Here is a 22401-nt window from a genome sequence, read left to right as displayed (position 1 = left end):
TAAAGTATTCGTTTTGCTGTTTTGTTCAACTGATTAGAACAGGCAGGCTTTGTCTGTCAACCAAATGAAAGGGATTCTCAAAATCTATTTATATAAAGACAATATTGGTACCTGAACAATATGGAACTAGGTATACAATAGTAGGAAACATTGTGAACTGAATAAAATTTACATTTGAACAATGACTCTCTTGCTCAGTATTATATTAAAACCAGACTTTAATTCGGCGCCCCAAAAATGTGACCCCCCTCTAATGACAGCCCACTAAAATGTGACCCCCCTAAATCGGCGCCCAAAAGAAACATAACCCCCCGACATATTTGCCCCCCCCCCCCCCCCCCAAGTAATAAATGACCGCTCATGATGAGTCCATTCCCGCTAGACCTTGTGTTCAGAGCTCCGAAAATGGATCATTGCTAAGTTAAAAAGAATGTTTTATACATTTGAGGAATATCAGCGACCTGCTTGGGATTTGTTTTCTATAACAAGATAAAATGTGGTTGAAAATAAAATTTCAAAACAGCGCGCACTCGTTTGAAATGACGCTATTGAATCCCTAAAAACGCGCGGGTGAAAATAACGAAAACTGAAAAGTTCATTGATTTATATCTTTTTCAGAGTGTAATTACCATTTGTCTCGTTCCCAGAAAAGATTGACAATCAAGTATTTACCCACGAATAAAATTAGCGTAATATTTCTGAAATAAACCGTTGCTCGTTCCTTTCGCAGGCATCTTGAACTAAGCAACCACGCCACACCGCATATATGTGGTGTAATTTCGTGCATGCGCATTCAATAAATACTGGACCACTGGACCCTCTTTCACGCGTTTTTCAAATGACTTAGTGCATCAACACCACAAGCAGTCTATCTGGGGCAGAAGATAATAGGGGTAGTTTTAGGTTGGTTCTCAATAGGACGCAAGAACAACGCACGCCATTTTCCGATTCTCAGCCTCAGAAAGCAACTGGTTGATTTTCGTGCGTCGTGCGTGACCAAACAAAACACAGCAACCCCAGCATCTCATGGTGCAATAACCAGTAACGCCTGTCACATTTTGCATTTTAGTTACGGAATCAAAGGAAAGACCAATGATTCATCACTAAAATCAGTCCAATGGTATAAATATCCCAAAGGGTTTCACCACCAAACCATAAACAGAATCTAAGCTAGGTACTATGCTTTCAGTTGAACCGCTAGAAGAAGTCAAACTTTAGTTGATAGCGGATCCAATACTCATGGCGTCCTCCGCTAAGATTAATCACCCGCTGTTGTCCTTCTCACTATTTGACGAGAAAGCCCAAATGTTATTCAGAGGGGTTAGAGAATGGAAGATACCCACAGAAGATAGCAAGGACATAACAGATCAGCAAAACAGTTATGCAAACAAGAAGACCATAATAGGTAAGTTCTACTTAAGCCTCGATCAAACGGAGATGAGAGGACTTCCACTCTTTCAGCTCTCACAGGGTTGCGATCAAACTGTCTTTGAGAGTTGATACGAGTGATCAAATTTTTTTTTCAAAATAATTATTTGAATTCATCTTTGAACCGAGAATTACCTGTGAATTAAACTTAAGCGCCATGTACAGGACCCGAAATGATCCCAGGACCCGAAACGATCCCAGGACCCGAAACGATCCCCAAAAGTTCCCCAACTGATCCCGGGACCCGAAACGATCCCCAAGAGTCCCCGAAATGAACCCCAAGGAATTACAGTAATGGACAACTAAAGGAATGTGTAAGGATTGACTTTCAGTTTTAAAAACATATGAAACATTTAGCTTTGTTTGTGTTATTAAAAGGGAATTCACATTAACTAAAACTATAGTATACAGTGGTTGAGTCAGAAATTGGGGTCAACTAACAATTCTTTGTGATAGTAATTTGAAGAACACGGCGTGGATAAATCATTTTTACATAACAAGCCATAAAAGAAAGTCTTTACAGATAGGACATGCTGCTTTTTATAGGAAGCGAAATGTTTTAAAGTTTTTTTTTTGGCATGTTTGTCTTCGGTGAATGAAAGACCTATCATATCATGAGATCATGCCGGGGTGTACGCACGACTACATGAGGAAGTTCAAAACTCACATAATATTGCTTTCAACAAAAGCCACATCCTCTTAATATTTTGCATCGGTAGTAGAAGGGTTGTTCGAGTGTATTACTCATTGTGCTTTTGTCATTCCATCTTCTCGGCCAAACCGGCTGCCTAAAATGTGTCGGTAAATATTCGCTTGTGTGAACAAGGATTTCGTGGTGAAATACATGTTTAGGTTGTCGAATGAATATTAATTTTAGGGGTGATGTTTACCGGAAATGAGATTTATAGTGTCAGAGTCATGTGTCGGTACCACAAAATGTTTAGAGTGTGATGGAAGGTCAAAAGTTTGAATGTTCTGAGCAAAGCTGTGCTATGTTTATACATGCTGTATTTCTTTCAGTAGCAATTAAAAGTTGTGTATTTGTTTTAGACTCTGTTTATGGGTTTAACGCCGGGCAATGTAATAAATAGAAGTATTGTGTTGAAATTTAGTCACGTTGTTTAGAAATCGAGTCGCTGTTAACCCTTAATTATGCTTCAAGAATTGCAAGTATTTCTTCTGCTTTCCCTTTTTCCATTACTGCAATTCCTTGGGGTTGATTTCGGGGACTCCTCTGTATCGTTTCTGGTCCGAGGATCAGTTGGGGTACTTATGGGGATCATTTCGGGTCCTGGGATCATTTCGGGTCCTGGGATCATTTCGGGTCCTGTACAGCCACTCCACTTGAGTTTTCTGTAACCTCCCCCCTTGTCAACATTAAAACTTTGTTGACCCCCCCACGAGAAACAAAAAAACCTGTTTGACCCCCCACAAAACTGCATTTTATAGTACGAAATATAGATCTATAAAGAAATCATGCATAATAAACAACCAAGAAATAATATTTCTTATAAAACACTTTATTGTAAAGAAGTCAAATGCTTCAATGCTTGTAAGCAAGGCATGGGTGTACTTAAGGCACTCTGTCATATGGATGCGTCTGGGAGTTGAAAGAGCGCCTTTTACAAATGCACCCAGATGCTTTTTCCGAGTCAGATGTGTTGTGGTTTGAAATGCTTCTTGGTTTGAAATTGTTAAAACCAGTTTGAAAAAAATTCAAACCATGCCACATTTGTTGTGGTTTGAAATGCTTCTTGGTTTGAATTTTTTTCAAACTGGTTTTAACAATTTCAAACCAAGAAGCATTTCAAACCACAACAGATGCATTTTCCGAGTTACACATTGACATTATCGAATAACCTGCCATACTAGATTCCTAGTATATTTTACAAATGCACATATTTCAGTTGTTTTTATTGATCCTCTAGGTCAAGCTTAAATGAACTACTACCAAGTAATAAACATTGTTGAATTTGTCATTTTTGTGGGAAAGTGTTCACGGCTCAACAGCAGTAAATGTAGCCTAAATAAGTTAGTTATTGGCAATGCTAGGAAACAGCTTTCTTGTATTTTGTTTTCTCTCATTTCAATAATAATAAATAAAAAAGATTCCTACTTTTGAGGGATGAAACTTTTTTACCCCCCCCCCCCCCCTTCAACCACATTCAAACTTTAATGACCCCCCATCGACGTATCCAAAACTTTTTAAGCCCCCCCCCCCCTTCAACCACATGTACAGCACAGTCTTTTCAGTTTTGTTATTGGTTCTGTCCACTCTTGGGAGAGATTTAAACCAGTTTAATTAAACCACCTTTAAACTAGTGCTGGTGTCAATGCAGTATAAGCTTTATCTCCAGGCGCCTTCTGACAGCCCTGTGTTGTCAAACATTCTCTGCCATATTTATTATCACTTTACATACTATAACCTTGTTCTACAGAACAGGGGTATATGCACGTACTGAACACAGAGCCGGTCAATTTAAGAGACATACTACAAGTTGATTCACCTTGAAAATAATAATGCCTTTGGAAAAGAATAATTAATATATACTAAGAGCCTTGTTTGACATGGATTGAAAAAGAAGGGGAGGAAATTGTGCATGTGGAACAGTTAATGCATTGACCAGTTTACTTATAGTCCAGTGGAGGCGTAGGCAAGTACCTAGGCATTGACTGACCATTTTATAGCTCAGTTGATGCTCACTCCAAGGACATTTGGTGAATTCGATCAAGGGGAGGAATTCTGTAGCTTTAAGTGTGCTGTATTCTGCTATTGCTCCCACACTTAGAGGTTTGCCGCTTCATGGAGGTACCAACTGTATAGTGTTGTATGCAAAGTCGGCTTGGTGCAATTTGGGGAAATGGTTGGGCTGGTATTCTACAGTCCCCTTGTTAATGATTCTTATAATGTACATTTATTGTATAGAGCCTAATGACTGTGCTGCTCCAGAGAAAATTGGCCTTTCCTGTCTTGTTTGTCAGATAGCACAATTTGATTCCCTTGAGGTCCAGGTATGTATAAAACCTTGTCCGTTTTTCTACAAAAAGTAACCTTCAGTTTCACTCAATTGCCAAATGCAAGAGAATGTTAAACATTGTGCAACTGTTTAACATCATCACTCTATGGAGCTTGTATAATTGAGGGTTAGTTTTTTTTATCACAGATAGACAGATAGATATGTAGAACAGGCTAGAATTTGATAATTTTGCTCTGTTGATTTTGATTACCACCACATCTTTTGCTGGTCCACTCTTTAGTCATTTTTGTTTTCGATTCATATTAAAAGTGTTTTTTAAATAACTCTGTAGTGTGAAATTGAGGATTAAATGTTTCCATTAAATTATGTTTGCCAGTGAGTAAATTTTAGTCAACACTTTTTACCCTAGAGAGATCACTTCAAACTTGACTGGCACAGATATAATGTCAAGCAAAAGCTGATGGATAAAGACACTGTTACCGAACAGGAGTTTGAGCAAACTATATCAGGTCAGTATAACATGAAGGACATTCAGTAGCATATACTTTTACAATTCTTTCAATTAGAGCTGTTATTATATGGCAACGATCATACGCGCGCTCTGATTGGCTGAAGAGCGGGCAAGATCCTAAGATAATGAGTTGAGAGTGACACCAAGTCTAGCAATTTTCAACTCTCAAATCAAAGTCTGACCAAGAAAAAATATACCAAATATCGATACGTTTTACTATGACCGAAGAAAATTATTTTACTATCCAGTGAAGACAAAATACCCGAGAAAAATAACAACACGACTCATGTTGCAAGTACGAGCGCCGAAAGTTTCAGCAATAGTCAGGAAGAATTACAGAAATTTGTCCAGGAGCAGAAAAGTGGAAACACAGTGAAAAAAACTTCAAGCCATATGAAGTGTTTCCTTGGATAAACAAGAGAAATATACGAATATTGGACTTACCCGCGGAAGAACTTGGCCATTTGCAATGACCATTCAGTGAAATCCAGTTCGTATTTCCACACAATGCTTTTAATCATCCACAAATGCAGAACTTTTAATTAAGACTTTAGTGTCTTTCGCTATATATTCATTGGAGTCAGTTAACACAACCGCACGCTTTGGTTTGCGAATATAGACTGATCTTTAATCACAGTATTTACAACTTATGGCATACGCCATGACCTTATATGGTATTACAAATAATCATTATCAATAAAGTCATCTCTGTTATATGATACTTAAGTAAAGTGTGCTAATACACTACATCCCTCCCCTTTTAGGTAAAAACCTAAACAAACCGCAAGAACGACCCCTAGTGGTTGACAAGGTAGTCAGCAAACTTGGCTGGTGGCTTCCGCACTCGTACGCTCCGTCTGACTTCAGGTGCTGAAGTTTCGGTCGCCATAGTAACCGCATCTGGCCCTGTATGCTCTGTTTCCGGTTTAGGCTCTGAAACTTGTACTTGCTACTTGTGCTTTCTTCGCGAACTGAACATTCCGCCTAACTGTACTTCCATTCTCCTTTGATTGCACTATCATGCCTGGACCATTAAGGTTGATTACCTTGTACTTTTCTGGTCGGAAATTCGGTTGTAATTTACCTTTTGTCTCATTCCGCATTACTACTATATCTCCTTCCTGAATGTTGCTATCCGCCGCCTTCTTGTCTGCATAGTCTTTCATCTTTAGCTTATACTCCATATCTCCTTCCTGAATGTTGCTATCCGCCGCCTTCTTGTCTGCATAGTCTTTCATCTTTAGCTTATACTCCATATCTCTTTTTCTTGCCACTTCTGGAATGGCAGCAGCTGAATAATCTAACTGTGGTAGCTTATTCCTCATTTCTCTTCCGAACATCAGAGAAAAGGGAGTACACCCAGTACTTGTATGCGGAGTTGGCCTGTTTGCTACTAGGAACTCCCTAAACTCTTTCTGAAGATCCTTTTTCTCTACTGTGGCTATTTTAAGTATCTTCTCTATGGTTCTGTTAGTCCTCTCTACGAGACCATTTGCCTGTGGCCACAACGGAGTAGTTGACACCCACTTGATGCCATTGCTTTTAAGGTATGCCTCAAACTCTACCGAAGTGAACTGTGGCCCGTTGTCTGACCTGAGGGCTTCTGGGTAACCAAATCTCGTAAAAATGGCACCCAGAAAATCTATAACTGCCCCTGTCTTAGTAGATCTGAGCAATGCATCCTCAAAGTACCTACTGAAGTAATCAATTATCACTATAACGTAACGACCATCTGGAAGTGGGCCTGATAAGTCCGTACTACAAAACTTCCAGGGTGATGTTGGCATCTCTGTTGTTGCTATGGGAACTGGTCTGTCATAACTAGACACTAGGTGGCATGACTGACATGATTTACACAGTTTCTCTATGTCCTTATCAATGCCTACCCACCACACTGTGCTTCTTAGAAGTTGTTTACACTTGACAATACCCTGGTGTTCCTCATGTGCTAGCCTTAAAACTCTATCTTGTAAACTAGGTGGAATGAATATCCTTTTTCCTCTCAAGATTACACCGTCACTCTCACTGAGTTCTGATCTGACTGCTTTGATGCTTGTTGAACATTTCTCCCATCTTCCTGTCCTGAGTGCTTCCTTGACTACTTGTACAACCCCACATTCATCTGAACTGGCCTTGATTTCCTGCCATGACATAGCTTCCGGCTCTGCCTCCTGAACAATCATAGAAATATACTCCCTAGAATCATCTCCTACAGGAAACTCTACATTGCCTCTGCAGCTCAACCTAGACATCGGGTCGGCAATATTAGACTCGCCTGGCCTATAAACTATCCTAAACTTATAAGGTGCTAATCGTAAACTCCACCTTTCTAATCTAGGTGTCGACTTAGAATTAGCATTGTTAAAGATGTGTGTAAGTGGCTTGTGATCCGTGACTAACGTGAACTGTATACCTAACAGATACAATCTGAACGGCTCACACGCCCACACTAAAGCCAAAGCTTCTCTCTCTGTCTGTGAATATCTACTCTCCACATCTGACAAACTACGGTGTCCATAAGCAACTACCTTTTCAGTTCCTCCCTGCTTCTGTATCAAAACGTTGAATTAAATCTACCCGGCTTGAAGGTCCGCCCAGAGCAAACACAAAATATATATCGTTTGGCTGGATTACCGTGCACATCAATATGTCTTTAAAATGACTATAAAAAATATTTTTTTTAAATAATTGTCTTAATTATTATTGCTATATAATTATTATCGTTATATTTTAAATACAAGATTGAATTTATTTGAAGTATTGATTGCCTAAAGTAATAAGGCGAGGGGAGGAGTATACCAAAATTTGGTCCGCTGAGATTGAAAAACGAACCACCCCGCTCGAACTCCTGGCTACGGGCCTAAGAAATGATGTTTTCGTGTGAAGGTCGGTAAAATCCGGGAAAAAACAACAATTTCCGATGATCATTTTACAAATCGACTCGTTATTTCGAGTTTATGGAGTTGAGCACTCGTAGCTTGTAAATCCAGAAAGGGTTTCTTCTTTCACTTCGGCAGCATAAGTTTTCTTTCTCGTACAAATATTTAAAAAAGCCATATAATAAATAAGTTATTAATATCGCTTGCTCGGTCCGTACTTAGAAATCTCAGCCCTTGGTCATTTTGCAACAAAAATACCGCGGGCTGAGATTTCTCAGTACGGACCTCGCGCTCGGTTAATAAGTAGTATATAATTTCCCTAATGTTTGTTTGCAGGAGAGCTCTCCAGCATATCAGGATCTGATACCTCTGAAAGTGAACCTGAAGAAGATGACGAATTCAGTTTAAAATCATCTGCACACTCTTTCCAACCAAGTGTAGAAGAAAGCATCCAGTCATCACAAGTTCAACGGAAGGAGCGTCAGCTGCCTAAAGTCTATCTTATCAATGAAAACAACACTGTCTTCTCATTGTTTAGAACTGTTTTTTACTCTTCAAAGTGTCTGCCCGAAGATGATGAAGAATTTGTGACAAAAACTTTGAAATGTTTACATGAGAATGTTTGGGTGGTTCTGATGACTGCAGGTGGGCATTTTGCTGGAGCAGTGTTTGAAGGGGAAACGGTTGTTGCGCACAAGACATTTCATCGATACACTGTTCGAGCCAAAAGGGGAACTGCACAAGGTTTAAGGGATAGCCACCAGGGATCACAACCCAAGTGAGTATTTTTTATTAGAAACCTGTTAGGGTTTGGGTAGATATGACATGCTTAGCACTTATTGATATACTTACTTGGGTTAAGAACATGTGCTTAGCAGCATATTTTATTATTCTCAGATAAGGATATTAAGCAAGATAACCTGACTCTTATCATACTTTATTTTCACCTACAGATACTGGTCATCATTAATTTATTGTGCGAGGTTAATGTTAATTTTGTTCTGTACAAAGTTCTAGTTTGCTTTTATTGATACGGGTTTGCTGCCATTTGTTTTCTAAAGATCAGCCGGTGCCACACTTCGCAGATATAATGAAGCAGCATTGATACAAGTGAGTATTACTGTAACTTTACAGTTAATGTACAATGAGTTGAGTCCCCCCCTCTAACCCATACGCCCTCCAAATCAAAAGGACCCTAGTAAGATGTGTCTTTCCCATAACCACGTCTTAATCCTTCATTTATTTGTTTGATTGTAGGAAGTGCAAGAACTTCTCACTACATGGTCTGACCATCTCTTAAAATGTCACAAGATTTTCATCAGGGTTCCCACCTATAACCAACAAATGTTCTTTGGTGGGAAACAAACCTTGCTATGTAAAAGTATGCAGCGTTTTTATGCAGTATTTATGAAGTAAATTTTTCAGGGATCCAGATTTGGTAATGTGTATCTTGATTGTGCTTTTAGGTGATCCCAGAATTAGGACAATACCATTTGCTACAAGACGACCAACCTATAAGGAAGTAAAGAGAGTTCATGAGCAATTAACGAGAATCCATATTCTAGGTAACATATTTTTGAGATTATATCCTTAGACAATTCTCCTAGGATTGGACAAATCTTTGACAGTTTTCACCTTGCAAATAAATGAATCATTTGATTTTTTTTTTTCAACAGGAGAAGAAAGCGATTCACTTTTACATGACACCTTGCAAACAACGCCTCGATCATCTCAGAAAAATAAAAAGGACTTACAGGAATTTGGAAGAGCCTTTGCTACTCTGGACAATAATCGACCAATCGTAAATGATACAGAACAAAGTATCTCCCCAATAAAAGAAACTAACAAGAAGAGTAAAAAGAAAGTGGTTAATCGCAAAGATGGACAAGAAACAACGATACAGAACATACCTTTTGGTGAAACAAAGCCAGGTTAGTTTCTAAAATGTTGGGAAACGTGTTTGGATATAGCTTTTCTCGATTTCAAGGATGTGAAATTGTTTGATTATTATATTGCAATTATATTGTTTTTGCAGACTTACCAAAGCTTCATATATGGAATCGTCTGTATTGTGCCATCATGTCGGGAAACAGAAACATAATGGAACAGCTTCTTTCTAAAAGTGATCCTCCTTTTTTAAAAGACAGTCAATCAGAGAATAAGGCGATAAGGCTTTCAGATAATTCTGATCAACATCGGGCAGATGACCTCAACTCATGTGCAAAAGACCAAGAGGCGTTAGTCACTCTACCCATGGCTGAACATTCTGCCTCTGATAATTTAACTCCCGCATCAAATCCAAGCAATGCCCCTTCTGATGGCTCTACTGCGGCGTTAGAGGTTCTGAACGAGCGTTGGGGTCAAGGTTCATCTACTTTGTTGCATGCTGCGGCGTGTAGCAAGCATGGAGACATTGTTTACGCTCTGTTACGGATTGGTGCTGACCCTACCGTAAGGTGAGAATGGGCGTTTTCTCATATTTGCCAATAATTGTCAGACTTTAACAAGAGCAGGCATGGAGAATGGGCGTTTTCTCATATTTGCCAATAATTGCCAGACTTTAACAAGAGCAGGCATGGAGAAGGGGCGTAGCTCAAGGGCTGTCGCGGCGTATCAATATCTTCTTTTCCACCATTGAATTCTCCTGCATTGAACTCTTCTGCATTACACGCCGCCTCGCCCTTTTATTTTGCTCCTTACCAAACACAGTCCCTGGTGTTCTGTCCGGGATTCCTGTGGTCGGCCGTAGGGGAAGAGGAGCTAGGGTGACCTAAACAAATCTTACCCACCACAGGAACCCCATCTGAACGTCCAGAACTAGGCTGCTTGTACTCCAAGGTGAACGTTTAACGATTTTCGTGTTATAGAATACCTTACTTGCTCCGCGCGTCATTATTCAGTTTTACTTGTCGTGGTGTAAGTTTTCCCCTTTTACCTGTGGGTCAAAGTATGTTTTATACATGTGTTTAACACCACTCAAAGGTTTCCCTCTTTACCTTTCTCTCAATTAATCAATAATATGTTTCCCGGTTTGCTTGAAGCGAATGTGAAGTAATTCGGATTTCCTTAAATTGAGTGTCCCTTTGCTTTCCGTTATGTTGAATGTTAGTTTTATACTCCTTCAGGGACGAGCGTGGAAGAACCCCATACGACGCAGCAAACAGAAAGGAGGCGAGAAATGAGTTTAGGCGCTTTATGGCAGATCATCCTGATATGCACGACTACACCCTGACTCATGTGCGTAGTATCATGGCACGGTGTCATTTATTGTATTGTATATGCTGTTCTTGAGGCCTTGGGAACACATATTTAGTAATGTTATCGTTGGCATTTTAGATTCCAAGTCCGCTAACGCAAGTGCAACTTAAAGAGAAAGAGAAAAAAGAAGCCGAGAAACGGAAAGCTCAGAAAAAAGCGAAAAAACAGAGAGCAAAGGTAAGCTGAAACCCAAACGTAAATTGACAGCAATCATACATTACTTATCACGATGTCTGGTAAAGCGTCCCTCTAGCTTTAGATCATGCGAACGAAAAACATGTTTTTAATACTTTTTGACACCAAGATTGATATTTCTATTTTTATAAGGAAAAGAAAGCAATCGACCAATTGAAGATGGAAGAGGAGAAAAAGCAGGAACGTCTCTCAAAATTGAGTGATAGAGAAAAAGTAAGTTTTTCTTTCCAATATCAATTGATATGACATAAGTATTTGAGGTATTATATCACTTTCACCAACTAATAATATGTGATACTAAAAAAGGTATTTATGAACCTTAAAAGTAAGACAGCCTTCTCTCACTCTTGAAAGAATTTCTTATTTGTAGCCTTCTCTCTTGATAGAATTTCTTATTTGTAGCCTTCTCTCACTCTTGATAGAATTTCTTATTTGACAGCCTTCTCTCACTTCTGATAGAATTTCTTATTTGAGAGCCTTCTCTCACTCTTGATAGAATTTCTTATTTGACAGCTTTCTCTCACTCTTGATAGAATTTCTTATTTGTAGCCTGATCGAGCTTTGCAGAATATCAGGGCGTTGCTGTGTTGACAATTTGTCGCTACTTGACTCCATTATAGTATGTTGACCCGGGGGAGGGGGACTCCCATATTATAATTACGGGGATTCTTGTAGGAAATTTCATTTGTACCCCTAAAAGGTACCAACAAGGGCGTGGCTCGAGCCAATTTTAACACCTAAAAGGTACCAACGAACAACGTACCAACGGACATTTGTTGTTGAGGAGCATTTAAATCCATTTCATTAAACTGTTTTTTTTATTATCGAAGTAGCAGCTTGTTCTGACCCCTAAAAGGTACCGTGTCACAAAAAAATGCCAGCGTTTGAACTCGAACCCCCTAAAAGGTACCAAAACCGTGATTTTTACCCCTAAAAGGTACTACGAGCATCCCCGTCATCTTGGTATAGGGAGTCCCCCCCCCCTGACTGAAAGTTTATTCGGCTTGTTTTCTTCATAGAGAGCTCGAGCAGCAGAGCAGCGGTTTGCTAAGCAGCAGGTCAACTCTACGGAGGTTGGCAAAATCTCAGATGCACAAAGGTACAGTGTAGATGTTCACTGCACACATCACTGATGGACGTAATATTCGTAAAGCAGCGTTATTCTGGTCCATAATAATGATGGCCTGTTTTTGGTCAGTGATAGCATTGATTTAATTGTCGGTATCGGTTGTGTTGTGTTTAAAGTTTAAAGTAAGTAATGTGTAAGTGTTGATGAAGTTGCTTTCTGTTGTTGTTATTTTGCCGCCAAAAGCCGGCGGGCGCGAGCTTGCCTTAGTAAGTGCAGGGTTGATCACTCTTTTAACCTCTCCGCAGGTGTGCGTTCTGCTCACGTGACCTGAGTGGGCGTGTCCCATTTGAGCGTCTGTCATTCAAGTACTGTAATACGACATGCGTACGCGAACACCGTCTTCTCTTGGAGAACAGATGACCGCTGTTGACTTGAAACGTGGGCGCATTGCTTGGGCGTGCTTTTTCAGAGTTAATTAACGCCCAAGTTGATTAAAAATGGATAGCACAAAATGGTACAAATCCAAGAAAAATCGAACGCAGAGCTAACGTGGATTTCGAGTTAGCGGGATTTTCATGCAGTTTCCTTACTTTTTTAACTATTAAAACTTTTAAAAAATATCTTATTCAATTCAAGTACGATGAGATGCCCGATGAGATGAGTAAACATCAATAAAAATATTTTTAAAACATTGTAGCTTTCCTAAATAACTCTAAAATCAATCTTCAACCGTACGAGTGCCCTGTTATGAAATTTCGCAAAGCTATTGCTATTGACCATATAGTTGACATCATTGGTTTTGCCAGTGGTTTTGTCCGCATGACTTTGCAAATTTGTACCTGTATAAACTTTCCATAATTAGTCTGTGGCCTAACACAAATTCTGTTCCTTCTGCCCTTACATGGATTTAAGTTTTCTTGCCAAACGATGTCATTCGGGGAGAAAGGACGGACACCTCGCGTCAACAAAAACTCCATGGTTTACCAATATCTCAGGCACGTACCCAGGGGGGTGCAGGGGTTGCAAACGCACCCTCCCCCCAACAACGGCCAATTGTCCACTTTCGGTTTTATTTGTAGACAAAACTATTTTAATAGTGCTTAAAAGCATCAGCTAGATCACTCTTATACGTAGCCAAATCCAACAATAAACGTCCCGTGGAGATACTGCAAAGGCATGGTCAGATTTTTTTCCCTTTAAATCTCTTCCCACCCCCACCCCCCGGAAATATAGGTCCCACTTTTTCGGATTCCCCCCCCCCTTCAAGAAAAATCCTGGGTACGGGCATGTATCTGGTACTCCTTTTTCTTAAACTGTTTCTTAGGTATGGTGCGCCGCGTGGGAGCTCGAATAAGATCACTTAATGTACCAAGATTGAATTTTCTAAATCACATGTAGCCCAAGATAGAATGTCTCAAATCTAAAGGTAGCATTTGCTGAGCGCCTTCCCTTCATTGTTGTGATACCTGGTAAGAGTTTCACCAAACAGCTCTGTGAATGGTGTTGATATTACATTTTTATAATAATAAAACACGTGGAGTGTTTTTTTCGGATATAAAATCCCGATGGCTAAGCCCGAGGCTAGAATTACTGTATGTAGTAGGTTCCTATTAGGAACCGCACTATATAATAGAAACTGGACTGAGAGAGACCTGGATCTAAGAGAATCAGCTAAAGAAAGGAGGTTTCTAGTTTTGTTCCTAGTCGTAGCCAGACACCAAAGCGAACTGGTAGTGATTTGTATCCGTCCTCATATGAGCACACGAATATTTACTTAACTTTTCCTAATAACCATAATTATAAACTTTGCTCAATCTCTTTTCTGCTTATATATGGTATAGTGGGAATCACTAGACAGTTTATCGCAATGAATCAAAGTCGTAGATTATCAATCTATTTTATTCATTCATCGATTTATTCGTTCTTCACCACCATTCTTTATTAATTTTTTTACCACCATTCGGATACAATGAATTAAAGTCGTAGATTATCAATCTAACGTTTTGTTCATTCTTTACCACCATTCGGATACGCGTCCAGGTGGGAATCAGCCTACAGGGTTCTACACGTGATTCAGTTGTCTTAATGGTTCAGTCGCCATAGAGGATAGTCGTCTCTCCATTGTAATCGTGGTGGTTATCATCAGAGGATGTCTTGTCTTCCTCTACACACGTGATTCAGTCGCCTTAAAGGATAGTCGTCTCTCCATTGTAATCGTGGTGGTTATCATCAGAGGATGTCTTGTCTTCCTCTACACACGTGATTCAGTCGCCTTAAAGGATAGTCGTCTCTCCATTGTAATCGTGGTGGTTATCATCATGGGATGTCTTGTCTTCCTGTGACTCGCTTTCGCACACTTCTGATGTGGGCTTGTCTTTGGTTTCCGGTAAAAGGAGACACAGCAAACCGGAAAGGAGTGCCCCGATACCCATAACTCCATAGGGTAATAGTGGATGAACTCGGGTCTGTTAGATAGAGAAACTCATATGTAGTTATTCTTCCAGTGATTGTACGAAATCGCGTACATACAAGGTAATCGCGTACATACAAGGTAATCTGCCCAACTACCCCTCTTTAAAAAAGGTGATTATATGGCGTTATCACCAAAACACAAATCAACCAAAATGTCCTTCTTATAAGGTCATAATAATAGCCTTATAAGGTACTCGACAAACTTCCATATAAGGAACTCACCAACCACGCTACGTAAGCCGAGGAGAATGATCCTATCCTTCCGGCGGCCGAGGATGTCCCCATCCCGATGTTTCTAAAATAAAATGATCCGTATAAACGATATGAAAAAGATATAGAGAGCGAATAGCCACAGTGGAAATGTAACGATACTCGATACAACCCTGTTTAAAAAAGACATTATTAGCCTCGGCATTAGGCAATATATGGAGTTAAGAAGTTAAGAATCTTCCCAAAGGTTGCTCAATTTAAGAAAACTAAACCGAAGTCCTCAAATCCTCAATCGTCTGTCCCTTAGGGCAACCACCCCTGCACCGGTCCCTGATTTGATTTTCATACGCCAAGAGAGTATATGGATGCTATGATTGACAAGCTCGCGAAATCTAAAAATAGCTGATTGTTGTAAAAATAACGCCAACATGGGTCACGGGTGTTCGTTCTTTTATACCACACCCTCTTGCGTGCGCTTTTTTCACAAGGCAGAACCCCATTCAATATATCCATACTTTAGAGTTTTACCAAGGAGAGCGATCAATTCTAAGTTTCGGTAAGTAGAGTCGCACTTCCAAAGAAACAAAAAGAAGCCTAAAAACTTGTTCTACCCATCTGCGAGCACAGAAGACTGGTTTACAGCATGACCGTCCCCGTCCTTGGACTACTGTGAGTCTTGCGGTATGGGTGGAAACAAGTGAAGTGTAGCAGACAAAACGCATTTACGTGTGCCGATTTGGAGTTTCTTCCGTCACCCTACTCGTTGCCGTCGTCCTTGTAACTAGAGCGCATGCGCAGCGAATGCAATTTCCCAACCAACGCTCCCCTATTTTTTCTAACGCGTCGTTTCCGCGTCGGTCTACCTCCCTTGCCCTACGCCCTGGATTCTTGAGGACGAAACACACCTTATCACCGTAGGGAAGAGTTCAGCAGCGTATACATAGACGCCGTCGAATGAGATCATGATAAAGAACTTGGCCAGCATTGCCATGGTGATGCGCCCAGCAAGGTAACCTAGAGGAAGGGTTTAAAAATGCTCCTCTTTACGTACGTATCGCGACAGCGTACACAGAGTAGAAGTTTTGTTTTGTTTCTCTCGAAACCCAAAGAGTAAAAATGAAAAAGGGCCATTGGGCTCCGAACTTTGCAGATCTGACCATGTTTCGGTTGTAAAGATTTACGATTATTTCGATTGATCTGATATTTTCCAATAGGTTTTTGTAATTTACAGCCTCCAAACCCCTTTCTGTCAATGTCTTCCCCTGAAAAGATGTTGGTTTAATTAGTTTCGAAAAATAGGATTAAATAACGATTAAATAATAAGTTACACCCAGTGCCACACCCAGTGCCACACCCAGTGCCACACCCAGTGCCACACCCAGTGCCACACCCAGTGCCACACCCAGTCTAAGATCTCAAGAAGGCTGTCTTTAAAGGGCCGAGCGTAAAGATGACCATAGTTCCATTACCTGTGTTGCCGTCATCTGTGACCAGTAAAACTGCTCCCATGGCTGCCAAGGACGCGAGAATCATTGGAATCACCACAGACTTTTTACGACCGAAACTAAAACACAGGCCGAAATAATCAATCATTGATCAATGAACACCATAACAGTTCACCCTCCTGACCTCCTCACAATTATCATCACCATGATCATTCTCTTCAATATCATTAAGCCCACTTTACTGTAATACTTTCCATTCTATAATTAGCTAGTAAGCATGACAGTTTCAAGTGGTTTCGTACCGTTTCATGCTGTAGATTGCGGCGAAGTTTGCCGGGATCTCTACGATACTCGTCAGGAAGAAGTTAAGGTACATGCTGCCTCCGAGAGATGGCGAGCTAAGGCTGACGCCGTAATAGACCATAGCATTTACGAGCCTATAAGAGAAAAACATCAGGCAAACAACATTGTCATAGCACACCGCCATTTTCTTCACACATTACCGCCTCATCATCATATAATCATTATCGTTGATTCCGTCGTAATTACAATGGTTTGAAAACATACCAAGCAAACCACAGTATTAATGTACGCTGCACCATTTTTCTGTTACGGAAAAGATCCCTGAAGTCTGCCACCTTTCCCTTGTTCAAAGGTTCCAGCAGCCCTTCATCGGGCATCTTCTTCCTGTTGAACGCTGCCACGTCACGAAGAATGGCTTCAGCCTCTGTCACACGGCCTTTAACCAGAAGCCAACGCATAGATTCAGGAATGAACCTGTTAAACAACACGTAAAGGTTTAAAGAGCAGACTCTGTGATCAGCGAAAAATTATAAAGCGGTCGTCCTGTTTATTGCAGGGGGAAAGATAGGGTGGACGTGAAATGCTACTATTGTTAAACAGAGATTACCACCAACAGAAGGAGAAAGGTACGCCAGTTTCTGGCAAGAATAGCGACTCACCACCAGAAGAAGGAGAAAGGTACGTCAATTACTGACAAGAATACATATTACCACCAGAAGGAGAAAGGTACGTCAGTTACTGGCAAGAATACTTATTTAACACCAGAAGAAGGAGGAAGGTACGTCAGTTACTGACAAGAATACCTACTTAACACCAGAAGAAGGAGAAAGGTACGTCAGTTACTGACAAGAATACCTACTTACCACCAGAAGGAGAAAGGTACGTCAGTTACTGGCAAGAATACCTACTTAACACCAGAAAAAGGAGAAAGGTACGTCAGTTACTGACAAGAATACATATTACTACCAGAAGGAGAAAGGTACGTCAGTTACTGGCAAGAATACCTAATTAACACCAGAAGAAGGAGGAAGGTACGTCAGTTACTGACAAGAATACCTACTTAACACCAGAAGAAGGAGAAAGGTACGTCAGTTACTGGCAAGAATACCTAATTAACACCAGATGAAGGAGAAAGGTACGTCAGTTACTGGCAAGAATACCTACTTAACACCAGAAGAAGGAGAAAGATACGTCAGTTACTGACAAGAATACCTACTTACCACCAGAAGGAGAGAGGTACGTCAGTTACTGGCAAGAATACCTACTTAACACCAGATGAAGGAGAAAGGTACGTCAGTTACTGACAAGAATACCTACTTACCACCAGAAGAAGGAGAAAGGTACGTCAGTTACTGACAAGAATACCTACTTACCACCAGAAGGAGAGAGGTACATCAGTTACTGGCAAAAATACCTACTAACCACCAGAAGAAGGAGAAAGGTACGCCAGTTACTGTGACGGCTATTGTCAGGATACGCCAGTCCCGGATGAAGTACGCAAAGAGAGGAGTGGCCATAAATGCACATGTCCACGCGAACCAGACTAGTGTAGCGGCGACATTACGATGGCGAACACCCACGAACTCGGTCATCAGGATAAACTGACAAAGAGAAGATCCACCTTGAAAATTAAAGATGATTATTTAGTATTAATACATTGGAAATCAATATAACGATACAAGGCACCAAACAAATTAGCGTTATATCGAAAATATATTTAAATCCAGATCATTTCCCATATGCCCTACGTTTTGGTGTGACCCGAAATCTCTATTGCTGCAGAGATTACCTATATCGGGGTTCCACTTTCTAGCTCAAATTATAGTGCACTCTTACCTATCATGACTCCCACGATTGCTCGGGAGAGAACAAATAACCAGAAGAAGGGAGATAGCGCGCTAACAACAGCTGCTGCTAGTAGTCCGAGAGAGCCAAAATACACGACATAGCGACGGCCTGTCCGGTCCGACAGCCAGCCAATAAATATGGCCCCAAGCAGCCAGCCGGCGAATATTACAGAGGACGATACACCTTGAAATATGGAGTCCTCGCATACAAGATCCCACTGGAAAGTGAAGCGAGATTTACTTTGGGTATCACAAACCTCAAGATTATGTAAGACTGTTTTCTACTCTGATTATAAACGCCCATACAATATATTCCCCATTCACGGTACACAGTTACATTACACACGCGTCACGTTATTCCCCATTAAGGTTTCCACTGTTACGTTACACACCCTGCACGTTACACACACGTCACACACCTCTCACGTACTCGTCCTGTGTCACACTCCTTATTTACCTGAGTGACGGTCGAGGTAAACTCTTTTGCAAACTCCCAATCGCTCCTGGGTAAGTCACACCTCAGCTTGTAATGGTCGCCGCCCGGCCTATGGACGCCCGTCACGTTACATACGGTGCTGTTCTCTACGCACTGCCACCCGGGCTCACCCGTGATAAACGTCATCAGCATGGTCTGGAAGCCAACAACGAAGAACCCAAAGTAGCAGAAGATGAACACGAGCCTGATCTGGTAGCGGCCCATGCTACCGATCTCTTCGAGCACTTCATCTATCGTCAACCCCATGATCAGGGGAATCTGTTGTGGACAACGCACACCGGGGTGAGATATCAAACGAACAATCGTAAACTCTAGCGATATTTTCAAATATGCGGCCTTTTGTACGGGCCTCTCTTAGTATCTTCATCAAGTTTTCTACCTTTGAAATTATGTTAGCGGATGTGCGTGTAGCTCCATTGTTTTGGTTTTGGCTTTGGCTCTGCCCAGCCAGCCATTCTTGCCCGCAAATTTTGCTATAATTTCAAAATACATCACCTCAGTAGAAAATGTGTACAAGAAAACAATTTTACATTATCCAAGAATAATAAATTCCTCCTAAAACCCCAACTGTTACAGTAAAGCTTAGAATAATTGGACCAGACAAGTCTGTTTGAAAAGGCGTAAGTTCAAGTAGTTAAACACTTTGAACAGGCGCGGGTCAAATTCACACGGCGCTGATAAGATATCGTTCAGCCTCTGGGCCGGTATAATAATATGTGATTTTACCGAGAAATAATTTCCATTCGAGAAAATTCGTATTTTCATTGAGATAATAGCAGCAATTATTGCTCCAGCTTTCAATGTCCTGCAGTTGTATAGAAACGTAAAGCGCTTTAAAAATTTCAAATAGATTTCGGTTGTGATGTTTTGTTTTGCCTCGGTAGAGGACAGGATCCCAGCTGGGCCAACACGTGAAACGATTTACGATCGCCGGCTACAATCGTCTCCCCGTGTGGGCTCTCCGACAACTCGGAAGCGCCCGCAAAGTACGCTGGATCCTCGAGCATCGGTACGTAAAGGAGCAACCTACGGGGGTGCAAGGGGTGGTTCGCAACCCCCAAGACGTATTTGTGGAAGTATTTTGTACACCTAGCAATGACAATTTTACTCTTGAAGTTTGAGGTCATATTACAAACAATTGCACACAGATTGTTGACAACAAAAGAGTTTTGAGGTCATATTTCAAACAATTGCACACAAAATTATGGTTGATAACAAAAGAGTAAAGCAATGAATCATTACGAATGAAGCCCGATCTTTAAAGTTCTAGGTTACTGGAAGTCATCTATATTATGGTTGATCGAGATGAAAGTATTAAATACCTCGGTCATATCAGTAAAATCAAAAGCTGAAAAGAAAGGTTCATAAAGAATTCAGACACCCTCCACAGAAGTTCCATTTTTTTTAATACCCCCTTCCATCTTTGGTTGGTTTAAAAGTGTCGCCCCCCCCCCCCCCCCCCCCTCCTTTGGTTGGTTAAAAATTATCGGAGCCCCAACTCAATCTCCCCCCTCCCCCAAGGTTATTTAATTAACCTTCCCTTAGTGCCATGATTGTTGTGAGCGGCGGTGTGCGCAAACATTTAGGGTCTCACCAAACCTTGCTTGCTTCGATATTTGCATATGCAGAATGCGGTATCACGGATTAAAATACGATATTGCTAACTAAACCCTAAAGGAATTTTGTAACGTTTATTACCACAAACGTGACTTGTTGGAACAAAAGTCCGAGATTGGTGTATAAAACAGTTATTCCGGGTAATCTTTTTGAAAATTGAAATCTTTTAAAGAGAACAGCATCTATGATTTACGCTAGCACCGCTGTGTTTACTAGAGCTAAACGCAGCAATAAAAACTTCGCAACTCGAGAAAAACTGTTTGAACACTCACCAGAGGTCCGTTCGCTAAACAATTCGAGTTCTCATTCACAGAAACAGCTGTGTCTTCTTCGTCGATTATTTAAATGCGGGTTTGAGCGCCTTAGTGATGGAACTAATAATGATTACGATGGCATCTCGCTCGATACGGATGAGGGCCACTAAGAGCTAAAGGTCTCGGCGATTCAACTCTAACAGCTAATGACGTACTCAAATTGCTTTAATTTACATGATCAATATAAAGGTTATCTTGAAAGAAGTAGTCGAAAGTAGCCGTCAAAATAACCACTCCGAACGGTAATGCCAATTTGTCAGTTCCGACTGTCTAAATGCGAGCCCTGGGTTACCAGGTGTGGATTGATGATGCGAAAATGTCTTACAATAGACACCCCAGGGTACAAGGGCGATGGGAATTTTTCGTGATCTCTTTCATAAAAAGCCAATTCGGAACAGCAAATTCCTTAAATGTAGGAGGAACAAAGTGGATATATTTCTAGAACAGTAAAAATAAAAAGGAATTAAGCTTAGATTTATAAATATAATATCTTCAAACACATCCGCAGGATGTCCTGTTTTGGAGCGTTTTTTTCTCAGTAGATAAACTCAACTAACAAATGTTTCATTCCACTTGAGCTTATGACTCCGCTGTTTTCATGTAATTCAGATCGGTTGTTGTGATGCTACAGCATGTGTCAGGGATAAATGCGATTATTTCCCCTCAAAATAAAACACCAACCCATAGACGCGATTGGATAACGCAAATCTAATACAATTTTGATCCGTAAGCGATGAAAATGTTCCAATCAAATCTCGTGAATAATCCAAGCCTATTTTGTGCCAGTTAGAGAAAAGATCGGATAAATTTCCCGGATGAAAATGTGCGGTTGATTCGCGCGTAGTTTGATTTCTCATACCTTTAGCGTAGTATCTTGAGCCATTCTCCTTAGCAGTACTTTCAAATGTCGCGATGCGCTGCCTTTTATTTCGTCAAAGCGTCATTCCATTGAACTCTTGGCTTTATTCACAGGAGATATGGAGGTGAATAGAAGCTGAATAATTGTTGAGCGTGGGAAATTAGAACACTAATTGGGATTGGTTTAATTAATAATGAGAACAAAACTCATCTAACATTTCAAAGGGTGTTTGGATGGACGAATATTCGATTTCTGTAAAATTTTGGCATTTGTAATCAATTTGCATTGCCTAGAAGTCTGTCCCGCATAGCCAACGCAAAGATGTGCCTCAGATGCGGGAAGTTTGGTCACTTCCCAACATTCTGCAAATGATAAAGAAAACCTCCACCTTTGCTGTTATAGTAACATATAACCCAGCCGATAATATACCATAGAAAGATCACTCGTTTTCTCACACGTAGCTGTTTGTTTTAATATAGAAATGAAAATGACGAAGTAATAACACTAAAATGCCATCGCA

At 40.6% G+C, this 22401-nt stretch overlaps 2 protein-coding genes across 3 annotated transcripts; one reads left to right on the top strand and one right to left on the bottom strand.

Moving 5' to 3' along the window:
- The first annotated feature begins 990 nt into the window (after positions 1–990).
- LOC5514780 (ankyrin repeat and zinc finger domain-containing protein 1) lies at positions 991–13009 on the top strand. Its single transcript, XM_001634939.3, has 14 exons — positions 991–1405; positions 4355–4440; positions 4816–4915; positions 8133–8574; positions 8858–8906; positions 9054–9177; positions 9263–9361; positions 9473–9727; positions 9832–10252; positions 10922–11033; positions 11133–11231; positions 11382–11462; positions 12269–12348; positions 12624–13009. The coding sequence occupies exons 1-14, from the start codon at positions 1240–1242 to the stop codon at positions 12736–12738; spliced, it is 2229 nt and encodes a 742-aa protein (XP_001634989.3). The 5' UTR covers positions 991–1239; the 3' UTR covers positions 12739–13009.
- A 1226-nt stretch (positions 13010–14235) lies between these two features.
- LOC5514783 (organic cation transporter protein) lies at positions 14236–22151 on the bottom strand. 2 transcript variants are annotated; one of them, XM_032384409.2, is made up of 10 exons: positions 21882–22151; positions 19053–19349; positions 18585–18813; positions 18171–18369; positions 17013–17222; positions 16748–16882; positions 16470–16564; positions 15906–16014; positions 15013–15085; positions 14236–14783 (listed from the first exon to the last, which is right to left on the bottom strand). In XM_032384409.2, exons 1-10 carry the CDS (start codon positions 21903–21905, stop codon positions 14592–14594), a joined length of 1563 nt encoding a protein of 520 aa, XP_032240300.2. In that variant the 5' UTR covers positions 21906–22151; the 3' UTR covers positions 14236–14591. The 2 variants fall into 2 exon arrangements, with proteins under 2 accessions (XP_032240300.2, XP_032240301.2); XM_032384410.2 differs by lacking the exon at positions 21882–22151 and adding an exon at positions 20981–21175.
- Between the last annotated feature and the right edge of the window lie 250 nt (positions 22152–22401).

The sequence above is a fragment of the Nematostella vectensis genome, chromosome 2 (assembly GCF_932526225.1).
Source record: "Nematostella vectensis chromosome 2, jaNemVect1.1, whole genome shotgun sequence".
Lineage (NCBI taxonomy): Eukaryota > Metazoa > Cnidaria > Anthozoa > Actiniaria > Edwardsiidae > Nematostella > Nematostella vectensis.
Note: the sequence above shows the minus strand (reverse complement) of the source record. Positions and strands in the feature narration are given on the sequence as shown.

Bases quoted from the DNA above. Each gene is read 5' to 3' on its own strand.
- LOC5514780 (XM_001634939.3), top strand. From the start codon at position 1,240: ATGGCGTCCTCCGCTAAGATTAATCACCCGCTGTTGTCCTTCTCACTA. The intron at 9,362-9,472 runs GTAACATATTTT...TTTTTTCAACAG, and splicing joins AACGAGAATCCATATTCTAG to GAGAAGAAAGCGATTCACTT. The intron at 12,349-12,623 runs GTACAGTGTAGA...ACCTCTCCGCAG, and splicing joins AAAATCTCAGATGCACAAAG to GTGTGCGTTCTGCTCACGTG.
- LOC5514783 (XM_032384409.2), bottom strand. From the start codon at position 21,905: ATGGCTCAAGATACTACGCTAAAG. The intron at 18,814-19,052 runs GTAAATAAGGAG...TTCACTTTCCAG, and splicing joins TTACCTCGACCGTCACTCAG to TGGGATCTTGTATGCGAGGA. The intron at 16,565-16,747 runs GTACGAAACCAC...CCTGTGTTTTAG, and splicing joins GCAATCTACAGCATGAAACG to TTTCGGTCGTAAAAAGTCTG.